This window comes from Panthera pardus, unplaced genomic scaffold, assembly GCF_024362965.1.
Source record: "Panthera pardus isolate Hobbes unplaced genomic scaffold, ASM2436296v1 HiC_scaffold_16, whole genome shotgun sequence".
Taxonomy (NCBI): domain Eukaryota; kingdom Metazoa; phylum Chordata; class Mammalia; order Carnivora; family Felidae; genus Panthera; species Panthera pardus.
In genome coordinates, this window is record NW_026526721.1 from 60,202,579 (window position 1) to 60,221,955 (window position 19,377).

The 19,377-nt window shown below is 41.3% G+C and overlaps 1 protein-coding gene across 44 annotated transcripts in view; it reads right to left on the minus strand.

Moving 5' to 3' along the window:
* The window catches only part of ZBTB20 (zinc finger and BTB domain containing 20), a 775,662-nt gene that overhangs the window by 35,339 nt on the left and 720,946 nt on the right, over window positions 1-19,377 (minus strand). For 43 of the 44 annotated variants that reach the window (XM_019448059.2, XM_053903377.1, XM_019448044.2 and 40 more), the window contains 2 exons: window positions 19,064-19,227; window positions 18,504-18,691 (listed from right to left, as the gene is read on the minus strand). In XM_019448059.2, coding sequence (XP_019303604.1) covers window positions 18,504-18,691; window positions 19,064-19,074 — 199 coding nt within the window. In that variant the 5' untranslated portion in view covers window positions 19,075-19,227. The remainder of the gene's footprint in view (window positions 1-18,503; window positions 18,692-19,063; window positions 19,228-19,377) is intronic. The other variant, XM_019448070.2, reaches the window with a different exon arrangement.

The window sequence follows — 19,377 nt, forward strand, 5'->3', positions numbered from 1 at the left end:
TAGCAATAAGGAAATTAAGAAAAGCTAAGCTTGTACATAGTTCTGGGCTCTCTTGTCTTAGGAAGTTGTGGCTTCACAGTCCAAATCAGAAGTTAAGCCCTAAAGACAAAGCCCCAAGATGGAGAGCTTTGTTTTGGGAATCTAGGCCCTCTAAGGGAATTAAGCTAGGCCTTTACTAGGGTGAGGAGGGTGAGGCTGGTGCTTTGGAGGTAGACTGAGGTGGCCTGTCAGGGGAGAAAAATAATTACCCCTCAAATGGGGGAAGGTGCTATAAAGTTTGAAGTCTCTGCTTACATACAACTCTAGTTGGGGTAATTTCTTGGTACACTTCTGGAGGATGGACATAAAAAAGGGTACTGCCTTGACAGGAGCAGTGATGCACCTGGGGCAAGGATGAGGGTGAGGGGCATCTATAAACCCAGCTACAGCAGTAGTGCCCAGCAGTCAGATGGACCAGGGTCTTTGTCATGTAGACAAGCAATGTTGATGATGGAGACTGCTGTGGACTAAGGATCTGACCTCTCCCTAGATTTTGTAAGTCCCTGTACAAGTCTGGGGAAGGGAGAGCAGCCTTGAAACCTCATGGAATTTCTTGCTATTTTAGTGACAGGTTTAATTTGCTTTAGAAATAAGGAAATGTTTCTTCCACCTGAATGTTGAGAAATAAGTCTGAACTTCTTACACATGTACTACCTAATTTAGTATATTATTGACCACTGTCTCTTTTCACTTGTGCTTGTCTGGGTCTACGAGAATAATCGAAGCATCCCGAAGGCTAGTACCCTGCCTTGTTATAACTACAGCTACAACTACAAATTACTGAACCTTCACACTGCCCAACACATTTCTTTACATTGAGTAGGTCCTAACTGAGCATTTGTTAGGTCAAGTCTCTGTTGAACTTCCTGAACATGCTGACAATATCAATGGGAACTTCAGGCTACACCTTTTCTCTGAGGTACTGCATGTTGTAGTCCCAGGGAGTCTTTCTGTCTCTGAAGTTTGAGTGATGCTCTTCTCCCTCTCCTTTATTACTCTACTGCCTCTCATCAAGGAAGAGCCACAGTTCTATTTTCAGTACACATTTAAGGTCTAAGGCAATTGGTTTTTTATGAGTTCACTGAGTTTCTCACAAACTGTGCTCAATCATTTATGATTTCTGACACAGGCCTTACTGTCCCCATCTCCTGGATTCCATTTCTCCCAAAAGACAGCTCATTAGGTCCTCCTGTCGGCTGAGGAGTCAGTGGAGCTCAAAGCAGAGCCATACCTTAAAACCCCAGGTGAGAAGAGACGATCAGTCTCTCATGTGATCTAAAAATGATCAGGCTAAAGTCCCACCACCCTTGCCTGACTTAGGGAAGCTAAACTGCTTGCTCACAGATGTTAGAGAGATCTCTATCAATCAGTTGTGATAACTGGATATGTATATTTGCATAAACAGTGTCAGAGATTGTTTAGAATATTTTCACTTGGTGGCCACTGGGTGTCCTCATTTACAAAGTAAATAAGTAAATACGCGCTATTTAGTGTAGGTCACCAGAGGGAATAAAGACACTAGATTTCTCTTTGGCCTTTCACATGCTGAGCATAATTTTTTTTATTGAACTTACAACCAGGTCAGATATCAGTACTGTTTATAAATGTTCGGGTAAAATTGGTAAGGTTTATAACCAAAGTAACTTTTGTAGGTTCCAGACATGAATTCATAAGGCCATTTCCTCAACAGAGGGGACCGTGATCTAGCTATTAGAATGAGCTCTTATTTGTTTGAAAATTGGCATGGGATTTCGACTATCTGCGCAGAGAGCCAGGAGAGAGAGGAGCAGAGAAAGTCTTCATTTATTCTTAAAAGAAAAGAGAACACCAAATATCTCCATGGGATATTTGTTAGATTCTGTTTTTATCTCAGTTTTTCTGGAAACCAATTAAAAATAATAATGAGAAAGATAAAATATGTCCTTTTCCTGGGAAACCTAAAATAATGTAGAAAAACAGTACATTGAACTGGGGCATATAATGATTATGAATCATTTCATATTGAAAGACAAAGAATTAATTTTATTTATTTATTTATTTATTTATTTATTTAGGTGGACCAGTTATCCCATCTGTAAAATGAAGATTCTTATGCTTCACAGGGATGTGGTAGGAGAAATAAAATAGAATAAGGAGGCACGTAGGGATCCTAGGAAAAGAAACTTGTATACCAGATAGATTTTAGGGCAGTACTAACATTCTGACTGTAGCTGAGTCACAGTTGTGGATCTTGTTCCTAACAGCAGACGGGAGTCAAGGCCAGAGTTCATGCAGCCAACAGATATTTCCTGATTCAACCACTCTAAGACACCAAGTGTGAGGCACTGCGGGGCCGTCACTTTGTGCTCCGTAAAGTGATTTGTGCATGCCTAGGATTGTCAATGCTTCTAAACTTGTATTACATACATCCCTGATGAGATTCTTTCCTTGCAAGGCCAAAATGATTTCCATCTCCCTACTCTGTAAATTTCTCACACCTGAGATACAGAGCCACTGTTAAACTTCATATAACAATACTTGCCTTCCAATGTTGTACTTAACCAACTAGCTAACCTTTTTCAAAAGCAAAGTTAACTTTTCTGTAATAATTTTTTCCTCCAGTGCATATCCTCAGCTTAATTATTAGTCTCTGGCATGTCATTTCAGTATATAAATTATCAACATGATTTTGCGCCATAACCAGCAGTTTATAACAGATAATACCAGGGAAACGAGGAAGCCCTGTGAGCTATTCACTGCCTTTCAGAGATGTTCTCAGGTCTTACTGGCATTGCTTAACAGCTTTTTTCTGTTTTTAAAAGACCACCCGCCCCCATCTCTAGTAGAGCTGTCGGTAACTCTCAATCAACCGTTTAAACGCACAATGATGCACAATAGCCAGGTCACTTGCACCCTTGGATTCTACCAAAGGATCACAATGTACTCAGAGTGTATGGAGAAGTATCTCCTTTCTTCTAAAGATCCTTAAATCCCTGGGATTTATAGCATCTTCCAACTCTTTAATTAGTAGATTCATTTTTGAACTACCGTAACCCCAAAGACATATCTGCAGAGCCCTTGTGACTGTGTTTTTCCCTAAGCCTTTACTCCTTTCAGTTTCCCCAGTTTGCTCCTTTAATTTCACTTTCAGAACTTCTTGAGGCTCAGTGGCTGAACACCACACAGCGCAGGTCTTATCTGATGTACCGGCGCCTGGTGTGGTCTAAGACACACTGGTGTTTTGTTCTTGAAGTACAGGACTGAAGTTCTGAAACCTAGACTCCAACACAAAGGAGATCATTAGCTCGTTTTAAGTGTCTCTTTTCTTCCCTCATGGCCCCCTCCTACCCACCCCAGTGCTTCCTTAGTCCTATGCACTGGCCACAGATGGCAACCATATTCCAATTCCAAAGCTGAGTATATACAAAATCGTTCCATGGAGAACAGAGTGGCTTCAAAGTTAGCTTTCTATTCAAGTGGGATGGTGGAGACTCTGGAGGAGTGAACTCATCTCTCATTCATTTAACCCTCTATTCATTCAGCCAGAAGCCTGTTTTCCTACACATTCTTCTAGTGTCCAGCCAGTTGAGGGAGGCCGGGTGTGAAGAACTCTCTTGAGGGCCCTTCCAGCAGGAGGGCACTGGGATTCTAAGCCAAGCTCTTGTTTCCCTGGGCCAGCTCTGTCTGCTGCTGATCAAATCATGCCAGTCCCGTGAGAGGTGCTTGGGAGCACTGTGTAGGGGGTGGATTTCTCAAGAGCTGTCTCCTTGCTAGACTGACAGCACATACTGTATTCCCTAGACAAGGATTAGACCAGGGAAAAGGGTGAAACAAGGAGGAGGGTGTGGGGTTTCAGAAAACTCCGCAGGATGGCACAGTAATGGGAGGTGGGAGTGGGAAAACCTTTCCTTTTTCTTGTTTCAAGGTTTGCTGGAGCTTTCGCCTAATCATCTGTTTGAGCATCTTGAAAATAAGTATCTATTTTCATGATATCTATGAAAAAAAGGCACCAGATTATACTACAAAGTTGACCTTAACCCTGCCATATTGTTACTAGAATCAAAACATGTAGCAGCCTACATCCAACAGAAAAGGATTTTGTTTTCCCAGCATAAAAACCAGAGGGTATCTGCAATGCACTTTGTTTCGTAGGTCTGCTGAAGGAAAAAAATCTGATAAAAAATCAGTACCTATACTTTCACAAATGGGCAAAATGCTCACAAACACCATACACCCTTGCTTTTGTTCCATTCTCCCACACCACATTCATTCATTCATTCATTCAATAACTATTTGCTGAGCACTTACTATGGTCAAACACTCTGCTGGGTGCTCAGGATCCAGCAGAGAACAAGACAGGATTTCTTTCCTCATGAGTTCTTCCAACTGGCCCAAAGAAGCACTTAATTTAACTGCTAGCATGTTATTTGAGGAACAGGGATGATTCATCTTACCTAATATTTCTTCCGAGTCTTTCTGAAACATATTTCTTGAATGTCCAGACTCCTTCAACTAAGACTTCTGTCTTGAATCTCTCCCGTTCTATTGTTATATCCATTCCTTTCTTGGCTACAATGTTGAGAGTTCAGATTGCAACTGCTACCTTTTTTTTTTTTTTTTTCTTTTGGTGGGGCTACAACCCTGAGGGATCGTTACTTTTCAAGCTGCACATATATTTTGTCTGTAGATATTGTACCATCTAAATGGTGTCTTTGGATTCTGCTGAATAGCCGTCAACATGATTTAAGGAAGACTTCATATGAGAATCAGAAATCACAAAATTTCATTATTTTAAAGCTCTGACTTGAGATTTATGTGGACTTCACACAATCTAGGTTAGCATTTCAACTGCATCTCTTACTAAGAGACCTGTGTGCTCAAGTTCCATACCCATGTGTCTCTGGAATTCTATACTCAGCGGCAAAAGTGCTCTGGAGGGAGGAGAAGCAAATGTCCACAATTATCTCCACGCATTACCCAAAACCCACGGGACAGGAAACGCGTAGTCGGTACAATGAGCCAACAAGTCTTCCTGAATTTCTTAAGATTATATATATTTTTTCAGCTCCTGCAAACTGCTTCAGAATGGAAGAAGATAAGTGAGCTGGGAGATTCAGGGCAATCCTACTCTGCAGCAACTAAGTTGGCCTCTATTTTCAATTCTTTCATAATACTCTGAAGCCATCGGGTGGACGGTCTTTCAAAAAGATGAAAGGTGCATTTCTTTAGTTGTAAGGATGTCTCTTTGGAGGGGGTCTGGAAGTGGCAGCACAGCTGTTGGCCCGTTCTGAGGACCTCATGTTTCGGCCTTTTCTGGTATTAGTGCTGGTAGGTGGCTTCAGGGAAAGGAAGGTGCGTGGGGGGGTGGGGGTGTGTGTGTGTACAGATGCTACGATGTATTCGAAGCTAATGCAGCACACAGAGCCATTCTCTATAATTTGAAAATCTCTCACTGACTGGAATGCGCTTGAGGACAAGAAGGAACTCCACAGATCAACACTATCAGACTGTCATATCATATAAAGAATAATCTACACCTTCCCCATGTCGAAAAGGAAACATTCTGAGAGATTTTTGAAGCTGTTTGGACTGCAGATTCCTTATCTGTAAAATGGAGTGTTTTTTGTAAGAATGACAGAATGTACCTGACACACAGTGGATGCAAATATCAGTCCTCTGTCAATGTCAGGAAAAAACCCAAATCCACACCAAGACCAATGAGGGCGTAAAAGAAGGCCAAAAGATAATGGAGAGGCTTCCCAGTCCACCTGGGCCTGAATCTGAGAAGGGACAAGGAAAGGGAAAGTGGCCTTTTCCTGAAGTGAGGGGGAAAGTGTCCCACATGCTGTCCTACAGATCCAGGGCCTCTGTCTCCGTCATTCTCAAGGGGAAGTATGTGGCCCCTGCTGCTATGACATACATCATTTATGTTGCATCAATTTTAGTACATATTTACTTAATAATTTAAAACATTTAAACTATAGCTAATGCTCAAATTCTCTGAGTGTTGGCAGTCTTTCTGGTGTGGTTTTAGAAGCTTTACCTATAGCATTTCATTTACTCCTTATAATAACCCCACGAGACAGATACTATTCACATCTTCATTATGCATATGAGGAAATGGAAGTATAGGGAGGTTAAGTAAAAGCATGTAAAATGCATTCATAGGCTGAAGTTCACGTTAAAAAGAGCAAATAAGTAGACCGTGGGGGTGAGAAAACATTTTCTGAGCAAACCTACTCCATTATCAGGTGTTGAAGAAATGGCTTTAGAGGTCTGTTATACCTGCCCCTGCCCTGTGGGCATCTTGAAGGGACCCGAAAGGGCTCTAGGAATCAGTCCACATACAGATGTTCGCATCAGACTTGCTCTTTTGTTTACTTTCGGGGGCCAGGTTTGAGCATGCAGACTCTGTTTGGGCTATGTCTTGGGGAAGTGGCTCTTTCCTTCTTTTTGTTCTCTGAACCCAGCCTAATGAAAGCTATATACTGTGTCTCAGTATATATGCCACTTAGGCAAGCATACATGTGTGCATATCTTCTTAGGAAGTTCATAGACTCTGACAGGGAGGCCCAGTCATGGTATTTTGGTACCTTAACAATTCCTCTTCTAGAGGAATCCCTCTTCTGGAGCTAGAGGGTGACATCTCCATGAAGCCTCGGCCTGTATCACTGCCCAAGGACAGCAGGTCCCTTTGGAGTGCCTCTCAGCATGTAGACCCAGGATTACCGTCTACTTCAGAAGCCCAGGATCCAACCACTCCTCTGGGACCCTTAGGTCAGGAATATAATGGAATAGATCAGATTTCTGGGGGTTTTCTTAAAATTGGAAAAAAAAAAATCCAAACCACCCTGTCCTGCATGCAGAAACCTACAATATTTCCCCGAGGAAAGGCTATGCATCCTTTCCCTTGGAGTTAACATCTAATGGTTGAAGTTCAGAATTTGCATGTGTATTTTCCATGAGACACGGAATTATGCTCTGTAGCTCAAATTTACATATACCTTTCTTCTACTGTCTCCTTTATATCTAAGTACCCAGTTGAGATATGAGGCAAAGAGACAATAAGTGATTATACAGAAAAGAAAATGATTACCAAAAAAAATGACAAAGGTAATTTAGATACCACTTCTTGAAATTCTTCATGTGGTGTTCTTCATGCCATGCCAAGCACTCTTAAAAATAAAATAAGATAAAAACCAAGAGGGAGGCAAACTGTAAGAGACTCTTAACTATAGAGGACAAACTGAAGGTTGCTAGAGGGGAGGGGGGCAGGGGATGGGCTAGATGGGTGATGGGTATTAAGGAGGGCACTTGCTGGGATGAGCACTGGGTGTTATATGTAGGTGATGAATCACTAAGTTCTACTTCTGAAACAAACAAACAAACAAACAAACAAACAAATTATGTATGCCTGCTTGAATACTGCATGGGATCTTGGTATAAAACCAATAATATGAACTTAGTTAAAACCACTGAGAATAAATGAGTAGGAAGAAATTTTGTTTTGGAGTTGGATAGTAAAGGCAAAACTCAAGGTCCATTTTGTTATCAACTATGAATTCATTCTTGTGAGATGATAAAGACTCACATTCAAAATTCTCCCATATGGTTGTTTATATAACTTCTGGTAGTGACAAAATAATTTTCTTATTAGTTTCAGAGGTAATTTAATAGCAGAGAGTTGCATTTGATGTAGTTGGTTCAGAGCACCAACCTGAAGTAGAAGGAAGTGTAGATACTGTGTGTCCAGGTGACAGTGGCCTTAGGCATGTCTTCAGCCATCAAAGAGAACAATACAGCCCAAATAAAAAGTTAAAAAAAAAAAAACCTCCCCAAAACAATGAACTTGAGGATCTCTTGTGCAAATGAAGAAGTACATGAGACAACACATAAGGTTGTTATCTGTAAAGCAGAGCTATTTGAATTGAACCTATCATAAAAAAATTTCACAGAATGTGGCAGTGGCTCAGTTGGTTAAGCATCTGACTTCGGCTCAGGTCATGATCTGACACTTCCTGAGTTCAAGCTCTGTGTCAAGCTCTGTGTTGACAGCTCAGAGCCTGGAGCCTGCTTCGTGGATTCTGTGTATGTCTCTCTCTGCCCCTCCCCTGCTCATACTCTGTCTCTCTGTCTCTCTCTCTCTCCCTCTCTCTCTCTCAAAAATAAATAAAACATAAAAAAAAAGAATGTGGCATTTAAAAGAAGATTATGCCTTAAGAGAACTTGTTTTAAAACATTTTTAGAAAATTTTAATGCTCAACGTATATGGTACCTGTCCTCTGGCTAATGCTTAGAGATTACTGAGGGTGAGTGAATGTGAAGGCATCCAAAGAAGACATGTACAATTCTTGCAGGGCATTAGTTCTTAGTCGCTGAAAGGAAAAGAAAGCAATGTTGGAAAGGAGTAGAGAAAGAACTAATATACAATTACTGATTTGTTGGGTTTGGGTAGTGGCTTCAAATTTCTTTTACATAAATTTATCATCCCAATTGCCATGCACATGGAAGGTCTAATTCTCTCTCACCTTGACCAGTTAATTGCAGAGTCTCCCATAACACTGGTTTTTATTCTTTTGTCTGTAAATGGGCTTGAGACTCTCATATCATAAAAATATTCCCTACCCTACCTTTGTATTACCTGTTCATTATTTCTTTGTAAAGTATTAACCTTCTTTAAAAAGTAGTGCATGATTGTTGCTTCCTCATTCATCTTCTCATTGCTCTTAAACCCCATTTCATGGTGTTTTTGTGATGCATCTGACTCTGCTGTCTTAACAGCCACCAGAAAGCTCCCAATTCTTAATATCTGCAGCACCCAACACTGCTGACCCTTCTCCTCCCTGAGGGTCTTTCTGTACTATCCTGGTGTTCCTCCTCTATCTTAGACCTTCCTTTCTTTTCCTCCTTTTGCTGGTTCCTCATTCTCTTTCTTTTATTTTTTTAATGTTTATTTATTTTTGAGACAGATAGAAAGACAGAGTGTGAGTGGAGGAGGGGCAGAGAGAGGGAGACACAGAATCCAAAGCAGGCTCCAGGCGCTGAGCTGTCAGCACACAGTCCAATGAGGGGCTCAAACCCATAAACCGTGAGATCATGACCTGAGCAGAAGTCAGAAGTCCAACCGACTAAGCCACCTAGACACCCTCCTCATTCTCTTTCTTATCACTCACTGTAAATATTCCATTTCCTTTTTTTCTCTCAACAAAGTCTTCTCTGAATTTGCTCCTATATTCGTGGCATAAAGTATGGCTTCTTGGTGAAAGTATTTGCTAGTCCTAATTTCAAATCTTCCTGCTGTACTCCACTACCCTATTTGTGACTCTGTTAATTGTCTCCATTGGGTTTACCCCTGGTGTCTCATTCTCAGTATTGTTTAAAACTGAACTGTATTATACTCCTCTAAACATTTCCTTTGTATCTTCTCTTTTTGGTATCTTAGAGTTATCTTTGATGATTTCCTCTCTCTTAACTAACAGTCAGCTCCTGGAGCTGTCCACCTTCATCTACAAGGTCTGTTGAACCTGGCTCATCATTAGTTCCCTTCGGGTTACCAAAAGTCTGAACTACTGACAAATCTTCCTAGGCTTTCTCCTCCCCACCGCCCCCCACATCCATGCATTCTCTACACCCTTTCTGCTAAATTAGATCTTCCTACAGCAAAGCCTTGAGCATGGCAACCCTTACTTAAAACCCGTCCACATCTTTGCACCAAAATGCAAACTCCTTACATATTATCCTAATGCCATGCCACCAAAAGAATTCTATTTGTTTTTCAAGAGAGTTCAAATGGAATCTTTTTTGATAAACTGAATGGATATTACTATTAACCATGTTATAATGTATTTTATGAACTTTCTAATTTCTATCTCATATAATGGCAACTTAAGAACATACACTAAGTTTTAAGATTCTTGGTGGCAGGGTCTGGTTGTCTCTACATTCGTATCCCCACAGAACTCAGTGTAGGGTGAGGCACATAAGACGTACCCTACACATGCCTGCCAAGTGAATGAATCAATGCTGTGGTGAGTCCAGGTAAATGGGGACATACCTTTAACCACTCTGCAGGGTAGTTGTTTGTGAAATGTCTATGATATTCTCTACGAGATCCCAAGTCTCTGTGCACAGGGCTCCAGTTTATAAAACTGCATCCTGCACAACACAGAGGTCCAATCCTCCACATTGAAAGCATTCAGTAGATTGACAAATGAAGAGTCCTGACTGTTCAGAAAACATAAGTTGTCCTTGAAGCCAACTGGGTACCAGGCCGCACAGTATGATGGGAGGAGGAGTTGGGCTCCTGTTTGTCTCTTCCACTCACTCACTATGTGGAAACCTTTTGGTATGACACTGGCCCTCTTTGGGCCTCAGTTTCCTTATCTGAATAACAATGGATTTAGATCAGGTAAACCTTAATCTCTTTCAGTACTGGTAAAAAGTACTAAGTGCTACACATTCCCTAAAGAAAACAAAGGATACAGAGGCAGAAGAAAAGCAAAAAGCGCTTATTTAGCTGATAAGTTAACAAGGGGGGTTGGGTTGACTATGGTAGTTGGATGTGAGGTGATTGGAGGAAGGGTTTGACTTGAAATTTCTTAAAGCAAGGAATTTCTAGAATCTTCATACATGGTCTCAATCGATCCTAAATGACCCATCTCTGAGGCAAATTTTTGTTTTTTTTAAGTCAGGATGTGAGAATCCCTGACAGATATGGAGGAACACTAATTTTATATAATGAAATTTGCCACTAGTGGAGGAAGCACATATGAAACTGCCGCTAGCAGCTGCAGATAAGAATTAAAGATGGGAGATGGCAAGATGAAGAATACAGTCCTGAAAACCAGCAGGCAGTCTTACCAATTCTATGTGGGCAATCATAGACACCTTTATGCACTATTTGGGAGGACAACAGGGCATGGGGCAACTTGAGGCAATGGGCCAGGATTTGCCAGGGGACCGGGGAGGACTTCATAAGAGGACAGACTGCTAGAATCTGGGGAGACCGTGAGTTAGTGACAGAGTTCCAGTGTGACACTAATAGGTGACTCTGTGGCTCCAAGAATGAATCTTTCTCAGTAAGGAAAGTTATTTTGAAATCTACTCATCAGAAAAGTATTACCAGGTCCCTCGTAATACTTTCCTACATCTACTGATCGTATGAAAAGAGGGCATCTTTGCCCATTAGAAAACAAGTGGGCATCTTGCTTTACTTTTTATTTGGGAAGGAAATGTCTCTAGAAGGGATATACAATTCAGCCCAGCTGAATTTTAATGACAGGCAATGTTACCCCATATAAACTGTCCTATTAGGTTTATATTAAAATGAAGTAAAGCCTAAGAAGGTTTTAGTATCATAACTGAACTACTCTGTTTACTGAAAACACCATGCTCTGTCTGTCCCTGTGGCTTCCCTTCTGTTCCTTCTGTCTGGAATGCCATTCCCACCCTCTTTTGCCTTACACACACCTGCTCTTTCATGATCCAGACCTAATGTCACCTTCCCACTGCTTCAGGCTCCCTCGTCAGGAACGGTTTACTTCATTTTATTTTATTTTTATCTTAAAAATTATTTATTTATTTATTTATTTAGTATGAGAGAGAAAGCGTGAGTGGTAAAGTGGCAGAGAGAGAGAGAGAGAGAGAGGGAGAGAATCTTAAGCTGGCTCCATGCTCAACATGGAGTCAGACATGGGCTTGATCCCACAACTGTGAGATCATGACCTGAGCCGAAATCAAGAGTTGGACGCCCAACCGACTGAAACACCCAGACGCCTTCAGAATACTTTAATACTGCATTTGTATACCCTTCCTCCTCCCCCTTACAGGTTTATAGTTTTAGCAGGGTGTCTGGGAACACTGAGGGGATAGTGTCCTGTTGCTGTCTTGACCCTTTGTCCTCACTGAGGACTTGGCATAGAAGCAGGGTTCAGTAGCATTTGATGGATGACTAAATGAAGGAATGCATGAATGAGTGAGGGAGAAGACTACCAGAAATTATTGCATTAAGTGACCCTGGAAGACAGCCAGTTAAATTTGTGTTGTAGGGAGGGAACAAATTGAAAAAGAGGGACCATTTTATAAAAAGAGGTAACTGTGACATGAAACTTCAAGAAAAAGACTTTTAAAAATAAATGTGTCCCCAGATATACTAAGTAGAGACTCTAGGAATTAGAGCAAAAAAAAAAAACAAAAAAAAACAAAAAAAACCCCAACAAACGAAAACCACAACTAACTGGGCTTCTCATGGGCAAGTGCTGGACTAAGCACCGACATCTCTAAATAAGAGGCTATCAAAGGTAATAAAAATAATTCCAAAGAGATTATGTATCAATTAGCTCAGAGGCAGAAAGGTGACCATTTATAAAGGGAGTGACTATCTGTAAAGAAATGAATCCACATTTAATAGGTAAGAGGTTTACTTGGCTAATGATATAGCAGAAAGACAATTTAAACTGTTAGCTCTGAAAAGGTAAATATGTAATTCTTTATGGTATAGGAGGTAGAACAAAGAGGAATGCGGGGCACTTGGGGGACAATGAGAACACATAGTTGTACAAAAGATGGCTCTATTTACTGTTTAACTGATACGGTCTCCAGTAGAAAATTAATAGCAAAGCCATAGGATAATAGCTATCTGTGGATACTCATTCCCTCCAATTTTGATTATGTTTCTTCTGCAAATTAGTGTGACCCCAAAATGTTTTCAGGATTGTCCAACTTGTCCTAAATTCCATAAATAAACTCTTTCAGAGGATGCTGTTTTTTGCCATGTCTCTATTACGGTTCTTCACAGATGGACCATTTTTGTCCTTCCAAAGCCTAAGAATAACTCTCTCAGTTATCAAGACATACCAAAATCCAGTTCAGCTGCTCCTGTGGGATTCCAGTTAGTTTAGACACATCTGCTGAGATACATGCATTTGAATCCAAATGAAGCTTTTGTTTGATTATACATTTTGAACAGTTAGGGAGGTTTTTTGGGGGCCAAAATGTTTTTCATTTTTTGGCACTCCAAACAGAGATCTTCAGTTATAAACACTGCCTTCTGAGCACCTCCAGCAGAAATCCAATCTTTTCATGTGAACAGGTGCCTCAGGAAGATTTTGGAAGGTTTTACATTGCATCAGCTTTCTGATTGGAAACTTTCTGAACACGCACACAAATTTGCCAAGGAGACCTTCAAACTTGCTTGAGCAGTTTTCACTCATACAGACAGACATTCACACATACAGACAGCCCAAGTAAAAGCAAATCAGAGCCTTGTAAAACTGAAGTATCTTTCCTAAAGGTTAAATACCATACACAAACAGACTGAACAAAAAGGAATGCATGGCAGGAGAGAGAACGAGTTGATAGCAAGGACAGAGGTTCAAATTCTTCATGAGCATGCTCCCCTTAAAACGTTACTGGAGAGTTTCAGCGGCACATCCTCTTAGTAGAATGCTATCTCACCCAGTCTTGAATAAACGCCCAAGCGTTTGTGATTTTAAACACTGTACCTTAGGGTATTGCTACTGATCCCTTTCACTCACAAACTTGTTCAAACATTTATTTTGAAACACTTCCTTCCCCAATGCAAATGGGTCAACCGGATTCAAATAGGAAGAGAAAATACTACTCTCTCAACCGGGCTCGTCAGCAAAGCCCATATTTTAGCTGGTTCCCTACAACTTTTCTAGTTTGAGCAGAAGCTGAAAAGTTGATCCAGAGTAAAATGACTTTTTAATCCTTAAGCCTGAAAAGTTATTACAGAGTAAAATCACTCTCCCATTGGGCATGCCCGGGATTCAGGGGGGCAATCTGCTTCCAAGTTGTTCTTATAGCCCTGGACCAGATGCTCTAAGGTGGCCAGAAACCTTTGTCTACACCCACTTAGCAGATTTCTGGCTCTCTATCAGGGACTAAGAGGTTTATTTGCAGAAATGAATCATTTCCTTCAAAATATCCTTTACCCTATTTACATGCTTGCATATTCCTTCCATTTTGTTTTCCCCCTACAGCTTTACTAGGGGAATTAATTATCTAGAAGAACAGGAACATACAGTAAGTACATCTGAGATCCAGGATGAGACACAGTATGTCATCTATTAGGCCTGGCTAAGACCAGCAGCTGATGCTAAATGGGAAGGAACATGCACCAAATGTTTTTTAATCACAAAGTTAGTAATTAATTGCTCTTTAAAATACATTTTATGCTTCTTTCTGTCTGTGTACATGAAATGCACATTTATTACATGCCAAAAATTACAACATTATGGTTTAAATGTGACTGGCACGGAAGTCCGGAAATCAGAGTTAATGTTCCCACAGCAACTTTAATTCTGTCCGTGTGCACATGTAGGGCCATAACAGCCTTCCGTTCCAGGATAATACATATAGATGGTTTGGGGAGGGAAGCTAAAGACCCATAGCCTCAACTGTAGTTACAGGAGAAAAACAAAGGGTAAAAACCATGTTCCTTTCTTTTCCACATACGTGGATAAGAAACAATGTTCCCGCGCCTGGTGTTGTGTAATCAGGGAATCAAAGAGTCTGCTGTGCTGCCTGCACTCAAGGGGACAGTTGCTGTTGCTGTGGGAACCTGAACTTTGCATTTCCTGACTTTGGGGTAATTAAAATGTCAGCCTTAATGTGGCATTAATGGAGTCTGCCATAAAAAATCCTCTTTGTTTTGTTCCCTAAAAATTGCTTAAAAGTTCACACTGAACCAAGTGTACTAAAAATTTTAATCTTGGGGACTTGGATGGGGAGTGGTGGCGGTGGGGGGGGGAGGTGGGGGGGGAGCGGAAGATTGGGAGGGGGAAGACCAATGAAGGTAGAAGGCCAGAGAGGGAAAGGAGGGGCCGGGCAGGCTCCTCCACGGTGCTCAGCCCCAGCAGAGTCATGCTACCTACAGAGCTAAAGTTAAACCCACCCACACAACAGTTTGGTAATGTGTAAAGGTTAAATTAAAAATAAATAAAAACTGTTAATGCATAAGTGCATCTTGGCAAGGGCACAAAAAATGAGACAGCCTGATGAGGCCGGTGCAAAACACTAGAAGGTAAGTAACCAGGGATGTCAGCTTCCAACAAAACAAAGACATCAGAATAGGTGGATCTACAGCCAAAAGTAGGGAGGATTGCCAAAGGAGTGGGGGATAGAATCACTTGTCTTTTCATTGGGAGCCTTGTTTGGGGGAAAGCAAACTGGAGGCAGCACGCAAGTAAACGTTCTGGTGGAGTCTGTCACATGTATAGGACTGTGACGCACTACAGCTTGATAGTTGTCAAGACAGGGAGAGTGTCGTCTGCCCTCCCTCCTCCCCCCCCCCTCCGCCCCACTTGGTTTAGGCCTGTTTACGCATTTGAAGAGAGAGCCTGAGCTCAGCCAGTTCTGTCAAATACCTAGGGCTTTTCTACCCTTTGCATTCCAAAACTCCTCTTAACGTCTTCTGTTATTATTATCATCATCTGAGTCCATTTACTATTGGATTTTTAGAAATGGTGAGGGGGTGACAGGCTAGGAAGGCATGGGGGAATCCTGCTAAGAGGCCATTGTCAGTGGGTGCACTGCAAAGTAGCACACATTCCAGTAGCAATAATAACCTCATCATCTCACAAAGGAAAACCTCTCTCCACCATGTTCCTTCTTGTTTTGGATATTACAGGGATCTTTTGCAAAATTTGAAGTGTCTCGGCAGGTTAAATAGACAACTGAGAATTTCATGGGTCAGACTTGTCTAAAACACTGGCCTGTGTCCTTCAGATGCAACAACACTACGTCTGACCCACCCTTATGGTTCATATGCTGAGTGGACCCTTCTTCTGTGGGGATGCTGATCCCCTGTGTTTTAGAACTCGGTCACTGATATGAGTAGTTGCACATTTTCAAGAATGCCATTTATAGGCTTGGAACAGAGAATTCAGGCTGCCCACAGTGAGAGCAAATCCATAAACATCCCTCAGTATCCAAATGAGTTAACGACTGAGTAAGTCATTCATCTATAGACGTGCCAATTTTCTCAGTTTTCTCATCCATAAATTGGGAAGAATTAGAATGACTGACGGGAAATGGGCATTAAGGCATGGCTAAGAATACTTCTGCTAAACACATAACAAATAAAAAGGTGCTATAAAAATTCAGGCACTTGTGAAAGCTTGGAACACCACACACTGGTGGAATGTTTCTGAAGTTAAAGAGACTAACAAGACCAGGGCACTATTTTTAAATGCCCCAAATCTGTTAGTTCTAAATAGGAGCTGAATATTTTACCTTAAAGAAATTAGGCTTTTAAATTAATCTGTGGTAAGAATGACATTTGAAAGTAAAAAAATAAAATAAAATAAAATAAAATCTTCTTGAATGCAAGAAGAGCATCCAAAAAATTTAACAGCTTAAAATAAACCTCTTTCCTGTCTTCTCTCAAGCAATCTCCAAATGGACAGATTTCTGTGAATCTTTCCTAAAAACAATTTTCTTCTAAGGGTAGGCTCAAATCAGGACACACTACAATCCAAATATATTTGTAGAAAAGTATAATCGATTGAAACAACAGGTTAGAGAAGAGAAGACTTACACATCTTAATGGCAAAATCAGAATGACTTTCTAAGCAGCTGGAGTTTAGGTTTCTCCTCCCTATTTGCTCTCCTTCCAACTGCATTCAGACACCTCGCTGTGAGCTCAGATCTACTGGCTCCCGCAGGGTCACCGAGGAGCTGTGTGGCAGCAGGAGGCTCATACAGTGTCTTGTACATAATCCACGCTGGTGCCAAGGCCTGGCCAGGGGATGCTTACGGTAAAGTACAATAACTGAAGCCCGGTGCCTTCTCTATTCAGCAAAACGTTCATTTTGCTGTAACAGGGGATGTCTGGGCTAAGGCGGTTCTATGCAATCTTCCCCATAAGGTGTGGCAGAAAGCCAGGCGATGAAGGTCTGCGTGCAGGAGCTCCAGGCCCTTCTCCACAGGAACAGGCTACCTTCCTGGTAGGTAGGGACAGTGTGCACATGTCTATGGGCACTGTGCCACGCTATTTTCCAACTCTTCCTGTAATTACTATTAGGCTGGAGACTGCCAGGCAAGAAGGGCCAAGGATGTCACTATTACGATGGTCCACAGAACACAGTCCTTGCTTCTGACCCCCAGATTTCTCTGTAGAGGCAGCAACTTTGTACAAGCCACACGGGCTGTAGAGATTTGGATCTCATTCTTTCTTGTTTCATTTTCTAGTGACAGTAGGGTCTCAGCCCAGCCACGAGTGGAACAAGCTCCTTTCACCCCAAACTCGATCCCTGCATTTTGTCCCTATACCTAGACGCTCTTATGATGAAATGAGTAAGGAGTGGGATCTCCCAGACTCATCCACTTTGTGCCCACTTTGTGGAGTCAGGAAGATAACAATAGGAGATTTAGACTCTCATTTCCTAATTAATAATGTTTATGTTCGTGAATGGCATAACTGGAGTCCTTTTTTGAAAATGAAACTTTCTTGGTCTTATCTTCCTCCTTCTAAAAAAGAACACACCAGCTCTCTGCCTGTTACTAGACATCCTTTATGGAGATCAGTTCAGAATACTTGTTGGGTATCTCAAGACCGAAAGGAATATCCCTTCAGCCTGGACCCCAAAGTTATTCCATTCCTTTCCATTGTCAACACACATGTTCCTTTCTCTTTGAAGTACTGGGTTACACTTCAGAAAGAGAAAAGCTCCTAAACGTGATTTATCAACTTTCTTAAAATAGAATTTGAAGAAGTGACTCTCAGATTAGTGGGAAGACAGCAAAAATAAACAGCAATGGAGTGATTTCAATAGCGACGATCTCATTAAGCTGCCCATTTCCAAATTTAGCCCGTAGGCAGTTTTTTTAATTAAAAAATATTTTTAACCTGAATGCTTATTGGCTACGTGAAGTCTGGGTGGATTCTGAATTCTTGGAAGCCATTCTCTTTTCTTCTGTAAATTTATGCTATCCTTTAACCACTTCAAAATAAATTAAAAACTGGAAAGACGGAAATTCAGCCAAGCCAAATGAGACTCCAATAACTAATGCAAAGCTGACTTGTATTATGTAATTTCAAAATGGATGTTTCCTGTGTCTAACTGGCTTTTTGAGGTCCATATTTGGTGGTTCAATTTAGTCATGGTGGAAGTGCCATTATTCAGATCGTGGGGACAAAAGAATAATTAGAAAACAGTAACACAACTTCTTCTTCTTCCTTTTTTTTTTTTTTTTTGAGTGGATGCTATGAAAGAAAATGTGGTTCATGTAATTAATCAGCCTTTTGAGTCCAAATGGCTGGACACCTGGTTTTAAAATACACTGTAGCTTTGAAAATATAGATGTTGGCTGAATCAAAATGGAGGCAGGTTACTTTTGACTACTCTAGAAGACCAGAAGGAAACAGCTTGTTCTGAACGCAAAAACAAAAAAGCCAGAACCCAGGGGAGAAGCATGCTCCAAGCGCCGCGAAGACACCATCACCTTACTGGTGTACTCACAATCAGATGACCCGGTGTGAGCGTGAGAGTTTGTCAGTGAATGTGTTGAGTGGATGAGGGCTGGGTCTGGAGACAAAACAGCTTCAAAGTTCAGGCAGGGAAGGCCCGGCTTGGCGTTGGATCCACCCGGCTGAGTAATCTCATTCTCCTCAGATGCCTTCTGGTTTTCAGCTGTCTTGGGTTTCTTCCTGAAAATAAACAAAGGGCCCTTTGAAGGAACTGACTGCATATTTGGGAAAAGGCATTTTTAGAATCTGTTAAAGATAACTTGATTTTTTTTTTTTTCTGAGGGGGGATGGGAGGGAGTCCAGTATGTCCCTTGTTTTAAAACAAGCTGATTCTTGTTTTTTTCCCTCCAGTAATGGCCTAACTGGGAACACATGAAAGCATATGGGCCAAGCAAACAGCACCACATTTGGACTCTGTTGGCTGCATAAAAAGACCCTGTCCCAGAACTTTAGACAGATTGAGCTACGTATGGCTGACATTATCCAAGAAAGCATCCTTTTTTCCCCCTTAAGAGTTTTAACATGGTCTGAAAAATACTAGTGGAGGTTTACCGTTCTAGCATTTGTCAGGAAGCTTAGAGACAGGACCCGTGGAGTAATGGGAGGAGCACTGGACTGGGAGTCAGGAGACTTGAGCTATGGTACTAGCTGTGCCTCTAACTTGCTGTGTGGCCTTGGGCACCTCACTTCACCTCTCTGGGCTTCAGTTTCCTCATCTGTAAAATAAAGGGCTTGGATTAGAAGGCCTTAAATGTTCCTTCCAGCTTCAAGTTTCTATTCACGGAATACATTAAGGAACATTCAACTTTCTTGCTGTTATTAGATTTACTTCAGATGAACACATAATTTCAAATCACAATCTAAAT